We start from the raw sequence: 12,331 nt of genomic DNA on the forward strand, positions 1-12,331 counted from the left end.
TTGCCAAATCAAAGGCGTTTCAAATGATTGATTGATTGTTGCTGATGTTTGTGTGAATTGTCAATTAAATTAGCGAATTAAATTAATTGCTGCGGTTCTGTTTTTCTCTTATCCTGATGTGAGTGTTGTTCTTAAATACCGTTTATAAAACCCTGTTCCCATGGGAACATGAAGGTAAAAACGGCATTAAGTAAGAATAGCAAAAGCAAATGAACTTGTTTCATGGAGGTTGTTGGAATTAGGGCTGCATATCCAAATTTTAAAGATAAACCTTGTGGGACTGGAAGGTGGCCTCCTCGTGGGGCGACGCCCTCCGATCCATTCATCTTGACTTTATAGAACTCCTTTCAATGCACATATCATTTTAATCTGCGGTTCCTTCTCATGGGAAGTTCAAAATCATGTTTGGACTAATGCTGCAGAGAAGCTGATACGGCGGGAAAAAAACAAACGACAAGCAGGTCATAAAGTAAGCAACGTTAAGATAATGTTCATCATGAGCAAATGTTCATATTTAGCGTACCAAAAACCACCAACTGTCATCCATTTTCATTGTCTTTTCCGGTTGTTGTTGTGTTGTCCCTTAGGGATGTTTCATAATGGCCGACCGTCTCTCTCTGCAGTCTGTCTGTTTACATCTCAACTTAAATCTTCATTTTTCCCGACCTCCGTTCACGCGTTATTGTGCGAAATCGACTTTCATTCAGTCCCTGTATTGAACTGAATAATACAACAGAAGGAAGCATCTGTTCAGTCCACACACATTTCCTCAGGATATAAAAAAAAAAATTCCCACGTGCCGTCTTGAGATTTTATTGCAGAAATAGTTAAAAAGGAATAACTCCGTGAATGAGCACCGACAACAACACTTAATAGAGTGCAATGCTACTGTGATGCCCTAACATGAGACTGAAGGTTGTGATGTGTCGTGATGATGACGTGGGTAAAGGTTCTGTGGTTTTGACTGAGTTCGGGGTTCGATGCGCTGGTATCAACGCTGGGCTGCGTCCCCTGGAGCTCCAGTTGGAAGAGCCGCTCCGAGGCTCGGCCACAGGCTGAGACCCCCGCGCCCCCTCATCCCCCACGGGCTCCGAGCCTAGTGATGGATGCGTCTGATGGACTGGATCTTGGGGGTCTGGCAGTGGGAGCCCCAGTTCCTCCAGTGCTGGTAGTCTCCGCTGTGCCTCTCACACTCCATGATGTACTGCTGGCCTCGGTAGCCGGGGTACTCGTAGCACACAAAGCTGAGCAAACACGGAGAGACGGGGAGAGCCTTTTTCATTCTCACAAGCAGTGGTGGGCACAGAGCATTTTACAAGGCAGGGGCGAAAAATCTGAAAAGGACTTTTCACCGATTTTCTTCAATCCGGAGCACACAGAGGGGAGACAATGACCTTGACACTGAGAGGGTTGTCCCTCTCAGTGGACGGCAGCATCAAGAGCAGGGCACCACACAATATTTTCTTTATCGTAAGGGCACTCTAAAGCAGAGGGCCCTTAATAACCTTTTCTCTGTCATAGGGGCCAATCTAGAAGGCACTTCACACAGTGTTCTCTATCATAGGGGCGCCTCGTGAGCACTTTTGCAGTATTTTTTCGAGCAATCATCTCAGACAGACCCAGCAGGACTCTGTGGTGTGAGGGGATCAGACGCCGCCGGCACAGGTTTAAGTCCTGAATGTTCCATCCAAGTCAGCCATGCTTCGGAACAGAGGTTTCATTAATCAGGCGATGGTCCGAGATTTTGAAACATTTCCGAGCGGACTTCACGTTCGCTTAGCACCGAACCATGAGATCCTCAGCTACCAGAAGCAGGTATCTCTCTGAGCCACCGAGCCGTACTGAGCCCGGTCGTCTCCTCCAGTCATTTGATTAAAGGAAGAGTATTTGGACCGAAAGACCAGGACGTGAACCTGTGACGGCAGCGCTGGGACCACCACGCTGCCTGGTCCCCTTCATGCTCGACACCGGTCTCCGGGCGCTTTTAAATAGGCCCTCGCATGCCGCCATTCAGAGAGTCACTCGCTTTGAACCCTCAGGTCCTCGGACAGCGGCTGATCTCTCCGAGTCAATGTATTTTTTTTTTATTACTTTTAAACATACCTTTATGTCTTATACCTCATGTCTTGTTTAGGTAATATATTTTATCTTAGATTTCAATTGAAATCTGATATATTTATTTAATTTGGTGATTTGTTGTTTAAGCATATGATTGTTTATTGTGTTTATCTGCATATTCATTATTATTATAATAATAATAATTATTATTATTATTATTTCCTGACTTACGCTCCGCACTGCACGTGCATGGATTCCACCTCAGGCTTCATCCAGCCCATGGCCTGCAGGGAAGGGTAGTCGTCGCACAGCTCCACACAGCGGCCCATGAAGTTCTCCTTCTCAAAGATGGTCATGCGGCTGCCTTGGTGAGACTGGGGGAGGTGGGTGGACGGAGAGGAGGTCACGCTAAGCCCAGTTAGCACTTTGGACCATGAAACAAGATGTACGGAAAGGAAGCGAGCGAGAGATAGAGACGCCAACATAATGTGTCGGCGATTACTCACTCACGCACGCACTTTCACATTCTGTTTCTAACAGTGCCAGCACCGCTCCACCCCTAACGCGGCCACTGTGGGTACTCACAGCACAGTAGATGGGGCGCAGCGACATGAGGCGCTCCACGTGGTAGGACAGGGACCCGCTGTATGAGTCCCAGTGGGGGTACTCTCCCCTCTCCAGGATGAACTGCTGGCCCTGGAAGTCATGGTGCTCGAAACCCACCCAGCTGGACACAAGGGAAGGAGGGGACCGCAGGCAGAGGAAAGGCGTGGAAAACATGAATTCATGAATTATGAATTATAAGACAAATACATCAGATAAGATGGAGGCAATAAAGCAAAAGGGCGGATACAATGGAAGGGTGGGAATTTTGGTTGCCAGGTAATTTGCTACTAATCCCTCTGGTGCCCATTGATAATATTGCACGTCACTCATGTAAATGATGGCTCCAAATCCAAATGTGATCTGCATCATTTTGTCGAGTCCTTTTTTTAATAAAATGGTAACTGGCTTGGTAAGACCTATCAAAAAATGTAAGAGAAACTGACTTTGATTATTTCTCATCAACTAAAAACATCTGAATTGGTTTTGTAGATCTAAATAAATCATGTTTCTCCTTTACGAATGGAAACACTGTCGTACAATCCAATTTCCTGTCTGCACTCGATTATAGAGATGTTCTGTACGGCCTTGGTGCTATTCAGTGCCTTGGTCAACTATTATTACTATTCATTAACACCTACTGCACCCACCATTGTGAATAATACAAAAGAGTTCAAAGGTAATCATATGTTTTTATGGCCGATTCAGGACTTAGGCACTAGAGAAATTGCAGAGATATCCAACACTTTTGATTAGGTCTTTATTCAACAACCATTACACCAGATTGCTTATCTCTTCCTGGCAGTATAACACTGAATTGGGGAATACTGGTGTTCCGGCACTTTATGTACCGACTGGAATGAACTACAAATACTCATCACTCACTCCGTGGACACTTTTAGAGTTTTAGTTGCTGATATTGTCAGTTGTGGTTGTTATTATTGTTATTATTATTATTATTATTATTATTATTATTATTATTATTATAATAATAATAATAATAATAATAATAATAATAATAATAATACTTTTCTTGGCTGGTTACACATTACAGTTTGATGCCCTGGAGGGGAACACAAACTTCATGCTCAGTGAGAATAGCGTTGGACGGATATCACACACTCTCTCTCTCACTTCTTCTTTTCTCCCCTCATATCCTCTCGGTGTATTTTTATACCTTTCCGCCACCTCGCTCCCTCTCTCTGACACACAGACTCAGGCGTACAGGGTGCGTGTGTGACTCACGCTCCACTCTCCACTCGGATGGAGCGGATGTTGTCCAGACCACAGTCGTGGATGTTGCAGCACTCAGCGGTGAACTCCTGACACTTGCCCTGGAAGTGCTCCTGCTCAAAAACAGTGACCTGCACACGGCACAGAGAGGACAGAAAGGTCATGCCACCATGCTTTTAAGATTGGGTTGTGCCTGTGTGTGTGTGTGTGTGTGTGTGTGTGTGTGTGTGTGTGTGTGTGTGTGTGTGTGTGTGTGTGTGTGTGTGTGTGTGTGTGTGTGTGTGTGTGAGATCTCACCTTAAAGAAGGGGGCCATACCCATGTTGGGGAAGAACATGGGTGTGGTCATGTGGGTTTTAGTAGCTCTATTCATTTCTTGAGGCGCAGAAAGAGACAGAGAGAGAGAGAGAGAGAGAGAAACTAATTGAACCACAGGAATGCATCAGAGTACAATAATAATTAAATAGCCTATATTTGTCTAGCACCTTAAATAAACAAGAAACAATAATAATAATAATAATAATAATAATAATTATTATTATTATCATTATTATTATTATTATTATTATTATTAATAATAATAATAATAATAATATATGTATTATTATTATTATTATTATTATTATTATTATTATACAAATAAGTTAGAGTAAGAGTTATAGTGAACAAGACATTTTTTGTACAAATAAAATTTAACCCTTTGTAGACGACATAATTGGTAATCAGGTTAAATGTTACGAATTTAAAGATGATGAATATAATGTTTGGTCAAATATAAATATGATATGATGGTCAAACTGACTCTATCTAACAGTACATATAGCACATAAAAAACACATGAGTGTGAATAATAAATAATATAATAATGTTATAATAAAAAATTTGAAATAAATAAACGAATAAATAAATAAATAAAAAATATATATCGGTCCGTGTTCACCTTGACAGTTTGTTTACAAATAAATAAAACAAGTCATAAGCAACCCAGGTCCGTGGGACGTTGGGAAAGTGATTTTTTGCGTTGGGTGTGATCTTACCTGCTCGCTCTGTTCGCCCGCAACAATCCTCTTTACTCAGACTTTTGTGACAATCTGGCGTCACCGTTTTATACCGGCGCCGGCGCGTCACCCACCCGGGGCATGCGCGTGCACGTGGGCGAGAGGCACGCCCCCCCCCCCCCCCCCCCCTCGGTGTGTTGGGCCGGTGCAGCGTGAAAAGGCCCCGTGGTGGCGCGCGCGCCGGTATGCCACACCCCATCACCCCCATCACCCCCCCCCCCCCCGCCCCCCCGCCCCCCCCCTGAACCTGCATGTATGAGACCTGCAGACTCAGCGCGTGCTGCGGGAGAGCGGGCTCCACGCTCTGTTGTCGCCCATTCCTACAGGTCAGCAGAGCTATGGTATAGAGCAACAATGGCCCGGGGGGGGGGGGCTGTGGACATAGAATGAGGAGGATTTGGCCGAACGCCGCAGCCGTCTGAATCCCGCGTCCAGAAGTGGTTTGAAGGAAAACTCTGGTGGGTTTTGGGGGGGGGGGGGGATTTAGGCCGAAAAACCTCCCTTTTCTCGGTCCGCCGGGGATCTTTTTGGGACGCCTGGCGAAAACGTTTCGGCTCGACCCCACGTCGACGGGGGCGCCCGCCGCCGTTGCGCCGTCGTGCTGCGTGGTGCTGAGATTCTGACGGTCTGATCAAACGGGGGCTGGCTCCCAAAGATCAGGGAATGATTCAGTTAAAAAGCACCCACACCTTATTTCCTTTAATTATTATTATTATTATTATTATTATTATTATTATTATTGTTATTATTATTATTATTTATATTATTATTATATTATTTATATTATTATATTATTTATATTATTATTATTATTATAATACTTTATTTCTGTGTTTAGTCAGGTCCAGAGTCATGTCAAAGTTGGAGCAGATCATTGTTTTTTGGAGCATGTGGCCCGATACAGTGCTGACCGCACCTGTTTCTTACCAGTGTTGTGATTACATCCTACGGTGCTTCTACTCCTTCACCGCGCCGCGGTTGCCGGAGCAACGCCTCCGCCGTAGCCGGCAGGGAGACGCCGGAGGGCGTTTGAAGTGGGTTTTCTGTCCGTCTCGGCGCTGCGCACGCTGCAGGGTTGGGAGGGGGAGGTGCTCGCCGGCCTTCACACGTCTTCACCGGCGCCTCAAATCAAACGACCGCCGGCGCCGAGACCGTTTAACGACCCTCGAGGGCAGCGGCGGAACATGATGGTGTAAATATTTCTTTTGACCACCCCCTCCACGGACGGACACACAAACACACACACACCCACACACAACCCCGGCTACGGCTTGTGTGTGTGGGAGGGTGTGTGTCTGAGAAAGTGTCCCCGCTGCGTACGCTGCTTTTTATGTGTTTATCATGTAAAAAGGCCTCCGTCTAAAATAAAAACACACAGATCCTTCATTTGGAGGAGGGGGGGGCACGGGGACGTGTGGCGGAGCGCAGATGGCGGGCGCCCCGGTCGCTGAGGCGCCGATGGGATGGGCCCCTAGCGGACCACCGGGCCCCCGGTGCAGCTGCACCGTTGCCACTCGCGCCGCCTTCCTTAAGACCGTGAACATTCATCTCAAAAATCAACCCGAAAGTCCTTTTCACGATCTGAACCTTGACCTTTGACAGGGGGTGTTTGTTCGGGGGGGCTGGGGGCCAATCCCCTCTATACCATACAAATACACACCCACACACACTCACGTGCGCGTGCTCATTCACACGTACACAGGCACCCGTGCACAAACACACGCAGACAAAACACACCTTTCTGCACACACACACACACACACACACACACACACACACACACACACACACACACACACACAATGCTCCCACGAGGGCTCACGTGACTGAAGAGCACGCGTTTCATTATTGGATGTTTCACAGACGTATAGACCCAAAGGGTGGAATTCACCAGCCAACGTGCTCCGTCGGTTCTCCATTCAAATCACTCATCTGTCAAAAACGGTGGATTTACACCATCTCCAAGTCTGGCCAGACGGAGGGGCGGAGGAAAAAGAGGGACGCTCCAAACGACCCGATTCGGTGCAGTTTTTGTGGTCATGTTTTTAGAGTCGGGGGCCGTAAAGCTGAAAAAAAACAGTGTGAACTTCAGTTTGGCGATCGATGCCACGGGACCCCCGCGGGCTCCCTCTCCCACCTGATACCGGTCACCCGACCTTTGACCTCATGAAACGCTTGCCTCCGGCGCGGCAGGTTTGCAATCATATACTGTAAGACAATTTCCCCTCTTTCTTCCTGCCTGTCCTTTCAAAAAATAAGAAAAACCACAACCTCCAGTGCTCGCCAACATCCTGTCCACACAATAAAACGCTGTTATTTAAAACCCAGAGGGCCCAGCTCTTTGATTAAATTTCTGCCTCCCGTGAAAACGTCTGCCGTGATGAATGGAGGCTTGCGAAATGGTGTCCGCACACTCTCCTAATTCCTTCGCTCTTCCACCCGTCGTGCCGTAAGTTTATTGCTTTTCTCAGCTTATTGCTTTTTTTTTTTAATGCTTTCCCGCATCGCCGCGGGAGCTACGGCGAACAGGGTTTCTCCGCCGCTACGGGTACCGCGGTTGTACCGGGTCGAGGAAATAAATATGAAGGTCGGGTCCGACGCGACCCGACGCTTTCACGTGTTTGGCGTCGCTTTGGAACACGCTGTGATGCGACGTGGGAGCTGTGTGGGATTACATCCGACCCCCCGCTGTGGATCGGTGATCGTCTGTGAACGTGAACGCGACGTGGAGCGAGTGCCAAACATGGACTCTGTGCATAGGCGTCGGTTTCGGCGGGTGGGGGCTTGGGGGTGGAGGGGGTAAGTCCCCTTCAATATTTAGAACACGTGCATTTGCCCCCCCTAAATAATAAAAATAATAAAAACACACCTCAAATCACATAAATGGAGACATTTCCACCATATTTTGACGCAGAAAAGGCACAAATTGGTGCCTAGAAATTCACCAAAGCGCAGGAAACGAAGTGTTTGAGGTGTTTCACACTCTGAATTTCCTGGGGGAGGAACGCCAGACCCCCGCTCTACGCGCCCCCACCCTCCCCACAATGTTCAAACGAAAACCTACGCCACTGACACTGTGTAAGCTCTCTATTTGCCTCGGTCATTTTCTCTCTCTCTCTCTCTCTCTCTCTCTCTCTCTCTCTCTCTCTCCCTCGCTCTTCCACCATCAAGCTCGCTCTACCCATTTTCCAGCCTGGCCCTTGTCTGCCCACTCCCCGCCTCTCTCTCTCTCGCTCTCTCTCTCCCTCCCTCCCTCCCTCCCTCCCTCCCTCCCTCTTTGATGATGGGGTGTTTCTATTCTGCGGGGGCTGTGGGCTCAGCGACTTTGTTTCTGTGTTGGTAATCCCCTCTCTCTGGGCGCCAGCATATAAAAGCGGCGGCGGCCCGCTCACACACAGACCACCTCTCCCACCCCCGAACTACTCCTGTACGCACACACTGCCACAGGTAAGACAGTGGACACACCACACAGAAAGAGAGAATTTAAACCTGTAAGACCGGCGGGGGTAAGTTCAACGTAAAGAAATACAGATATAAAAGAGGCCGAGGGGCGGTGAATCACTGTCGTGGTAAAAAAAAAAAATAATAATAGGAAAAAGGTCAAAATGTCTAATGTGTGATTTAAATTTTTTAAATACAATTGAATAAGCTCTTTGAATCTTTTGTCAACATGCCTTTAAATTGATAATATTCTGGCATTGTCCTTTCCGACAAGTTCTAGTTTACGCTTCTAGCCAAGCCAAACAAATTTCTCCTCGGTAACAGTCATAATTTGATTGATTGGTTTGATTGATTGAACCTCTCAAAGTTTACAGGATGGAGAATTGCCTCTGACCAAAAATAATTGGAGCTATTTCTAAGTTTCAAAGCACAAGCAAACTTCATGGTTGTAGTTTACCAGTGCTGTGCATGATTAAAACTGGTGATATTGACATTCCTCTTCCTCCTCCTCCTCCTCTTCCTCGTCCGCTTCCTCTTCCTCTTCCTCACTTCCATTTGCTCTTTCAGCCATAATGTCTGCCGGAGGAGATAAATCTAAGGCTGCTTCCCAGACCGACGGGAAGGCCGCTCACAACAAGAGGTCTGAGACGGGCATGTCATACAAGGTACACGCACACGCACGCACGCACGCACACACACACAGACACACACACACACGCACACACACACACACACACACGATTAGTTATAATAAGTTATATTCTTACACCAATCATGGACATTGTACCTCTGCCCCTGCTCTGATACCACCTGTCTAATTAGCCTTCCCCTGTGCTGCGCGTTGCCTCAGCTACATGTTCATGTCTCTATCTCCTCTCCCTCCCTCTCTCTCTCTCTCTCTCTCTCTCTCTCTCTTTCTCTCTCTCTCTCTGTCTCTCTCTCCCTCTCGCCCTCTCGCTCGCTCTCTTTCTTGATAATCACTCCCCTTTGTATCCGTGTTAGCTTCTTCCCCTGCCGGTGTCCTTCACTTCCCGGCTTTCCTTTTTGCATTCATCTCCTCCTACGCAATGCACCTATGTGCCCCCCCCCACGCACACACAGACACACACACCATCCACCACCCCCGACATTTAAATTGTATCTCCACTGCTTCCTGACTTTCTAATCGCCCCCGCTCTTCCGCTTCCACCCCAGATGTGTGTGTTCGACCAGGAGAACTTCCAGGGCCGCTGTGTCGAGATCAACGCCGAGTGCATGAACGTGTGTGACATGGGCATGGACAAGGTGCGCTCCCTGCGTGTCGACTGCGGACCGTGAGTAGTTGCTACGCGCACATACACACACACACACACAAACACACACATGCGCGCGCACACACACACACACACACACACACAGACACACACACACGCACACATGCACACACAGCATACCTGTATCAATAAGTGCGTCACAGAGGAAAGGAATAAAAACAAATACTAAAATAAATTAAAAGCAAAGCCATACAAGGAGAATAAGAACAATCCTAATTAAAACATTCCTCTACCCTGACAATAGCAATTGTACTGATTTTACAGATCAGATTGCAACAATATGCGATAGCAAAATGAAGATAATTGCCAATGCAGTTAAAAGTTCAACTAGTGTGAGTGTTGGGACTCATTTAAATCTGTTAATTAAATTTAAATTATTTTTTAATTACTATTACTAAATCTATGCGAGGACACATCTCGCTCTTGCCAGGACTATAGGGGAAGCTGAAAACAGTGAGTGTCCTTTCACGCCTCTCTGCGTGTGACCTTCTCTCCCCCCCAACCCCTCAGCTTCGTGGGCTATGAGCAGATCAACCTGTGCGGAGAGATGTTCATCCTGGAGAAGGGCGAGTACCCCCGCTGGGACTCCTGGAGCAACTGCCAGAAGAACGACTACCTGCTGTCCTTCAGGCCCGTCCGCATGGTAACGGCCCCCTTCCATCAATCCCTCTTAGTTCCTCACCGGCCACCATCTTCCTCCTCCCTCCGCTGCTCCCAACCGCCTCACTCTGTTGTCTCTGTCCTTCCCTCCTTTTCCTTCACCAGGACCCCGAGAAGCACAAGATCTGCCTGTACGAGGTGGGAGAGTTCAAGGGCCGCAAGATGGAGATCATGGACGATGACGTCCCCAGCCTGTTCTCCTACGGCTTCACCGACAGAGTGGGCAGCGTCATGGTCAGCTGCGGAACGTGAGTGGTGCCCCCCGCCCCCCCCGCACGCCGTAGACGCGTTGCCTCATGAGGAGAAATGACTTGCCCCCCCCCGAAAACGCGCAGAGGGCTCCATGTGCCCCTGCGTGCCTCGCGCAAATATTCCACCTTCGCTTCGCTCTCACCTCTCCAAAAGGAAGTTGAGTGCGAGTAAGTGGTGTCGACATCAGGGTGTGAGTGCGTGACGCTGGTGTCGAGTGGTGTTTGCCTGGCAGCTCTCCGGAAGAACGGCGTAGGTTGCCAGCCAGGGGTTTATCGACGTCGGTACATCCTGGAGGTGCCGCGGCAGGTGCTCGGATGTAGAATCCGCCCAAACTTGAACGGCGCTAAAGCCGAACAACATGCCCCCCCCCCCCCCCCCCCCCAAAAAAAAAAAAAAAGAAAGAAGCCGTGTGTCGGCTGCGGCGCGAGCCCATGGATGGTTTGATTTGTTTTCGGAAAACCGCTTGTTTTTCTGTTCCCTGGCTACCGTCAGTTTGTCTTTCTGCTCTTACTTTGTGTTGGTGCGTTTTGACGTCCTTTCACATTTATACAAACTCTTGTTTTTCTCTTCAAGTCAAGGTCAAAAATCAGATGGAGTGGAGTTTCATGAGCAGTGACAGGACACTTAATATTAAAAACAGCAAATTAAGGGGATATCCAAGTGATAAGATTACAGAGCTTGTGTATATGTGTGTGTGTGTGTGCGTGTGTGTGTGTGCGTGTGTGTGCGTGTGTGTGTGTGTGTGTGCGTGTGCTGCCTCTCGAGTGGGAGGGCAGCTCCAAAGACACGGAGCGGAGTGGGTATAAGCCCTGCCACCAACTGAATTCCTGTTGGCTTTGGAGAAAGAATTAAAATTAAAAAAAATAAAAATCTGTATCGGATAAGGAGACATGATGGAAACGGGCTGGAATTATGAGGTCGCAGGCGCGTATCGGCAACCAGAGCAGGGAGTCCAGGGAGGCTGTACTATAGTGTGTGTGCTTACTAGTGTTAGCGTTAGGCTTAGTTAGTGTTCCAGTCCGTGCATTCTGAATAAACCAAAGATTAAGTGTGTGGCTGATGTAGGCAAACTGGAACAAAGGAGTCCCAGAGACACTAATGTACGAATTAGGGCTCATTTAAGGACGAATTTAAAAAAACGAAATCGCAGTAGCGGGGTTTAATTGAGGCTAAACTGTGCGGAGGCATTATTCCTGGGAATTCAGTAATTCACCGTTAAACTGTTATTTTAGGGGGTATGATTTGCAGTGAGAAGCACAGCGCAGTATCTATTTTTTGCTTCAATACAGTCATCCACCTTGGCTTACTCTATTGGCATTTCTTCTGCAGTTTCTATTCTTCTTCAAAACATGAACCTCCTGTTTCCATCTCTCGCTCTCTCTCTCTCTCTCTCTCTCTCTCTCTCTCTCTCTCTCTCTCTCTCTCTCCCTCCAGCTGGGTGGGTTACCAGTTCCCTGGCTACCGCGGCAGCCAGTACCTGCTGGAGAAGGGTGAGTTCAGGCACTTCAACGAGTACGGTGCCCGTTCCCCCCAGATGCAGTCCATCAGGCGCATCCGCGACATGCAGTGGCACCAGCACGGCTGCTACACCATGTCCAGCAAGTGAAATCCACTGAGGGCGAGGAAGAGAGGGAGCGGGGCTGATGTGGAGGCAGGAGGCGGAGCGCGAGACGGAGCCGGGGGAGGAGGAGGAGGAGGAGGAGGAGGAGGAGGA

General features: G+C 48.0%; 2 protein-coding genes across 2 annotated transcripts; one reads left to right on the forward strand and one right to left on the reverse strand.

The window, feature by feature from the left end:
• Positions 1 to 1,096: 1,096 nt before the first annotated feature.
• cryba1l2 (crystallin, beta A1, like 2) lies at positions 1,097 to 4,266 on the reverse strand (the record flags this gene model as incomplete). The annotated part of the gene is made up of 5 exons (XM_079999768.1): positions 1,097 to 1,244; positions 2,290 to 2,432; positions 2,644 to 2,785; positions 3,907 to 4,025; positions 4,192 to 4,266. The coding sequence occupies 5 exons, from the start codon at positions 4,264 to 4,266 to the stop codon at positions 1,097 to 1,099; spliced, it is 627 nt and encodes a 208-aa protein (XP_079855894.1).
• Positions 4,267 to 8,242: 3,976 nt separating this feature from the next.
• On the forward strand, positions 8,243 to 12,223 carry crybb1l2 (crystallin, beta B1, like 2; the record flags this gene model as incomplete). Its single annotated transcript, XM_079999187.1, has 6 exons — positions 8,243 to 8,398; positions 8,960 to 9,057; positions 9,587 to 9,705; positions 10,216 to 10,348; positions 10,471 to 10,613; positions 12,052 to 12,223. The coding sequence occupies exons 2-6, from the start codon at positions 8,965 to 8,967 to the stop codon at positions 12,221 to 12,223; spliced, it is 660 nt and encodes a 219-aa protein (XP_079855313.1). The 5' UTR covers positions 8,243 to 8,398; positions 8,960 to 8,964.
• Between the last annotated feature and the right edge of the window lie 108 nt (positions 12,224 to 12,331).

Source organism: Zeus faber (assembly GCF_960531495.2).
Source record: "Zeus faber genome assembly, chromosome: 4".
Lineage (NCBI taxonomy): Eukaryota > Metazoa > Chordata > Actinopteri > Zeiformes > Zeidae > Zeus > Zeus faber.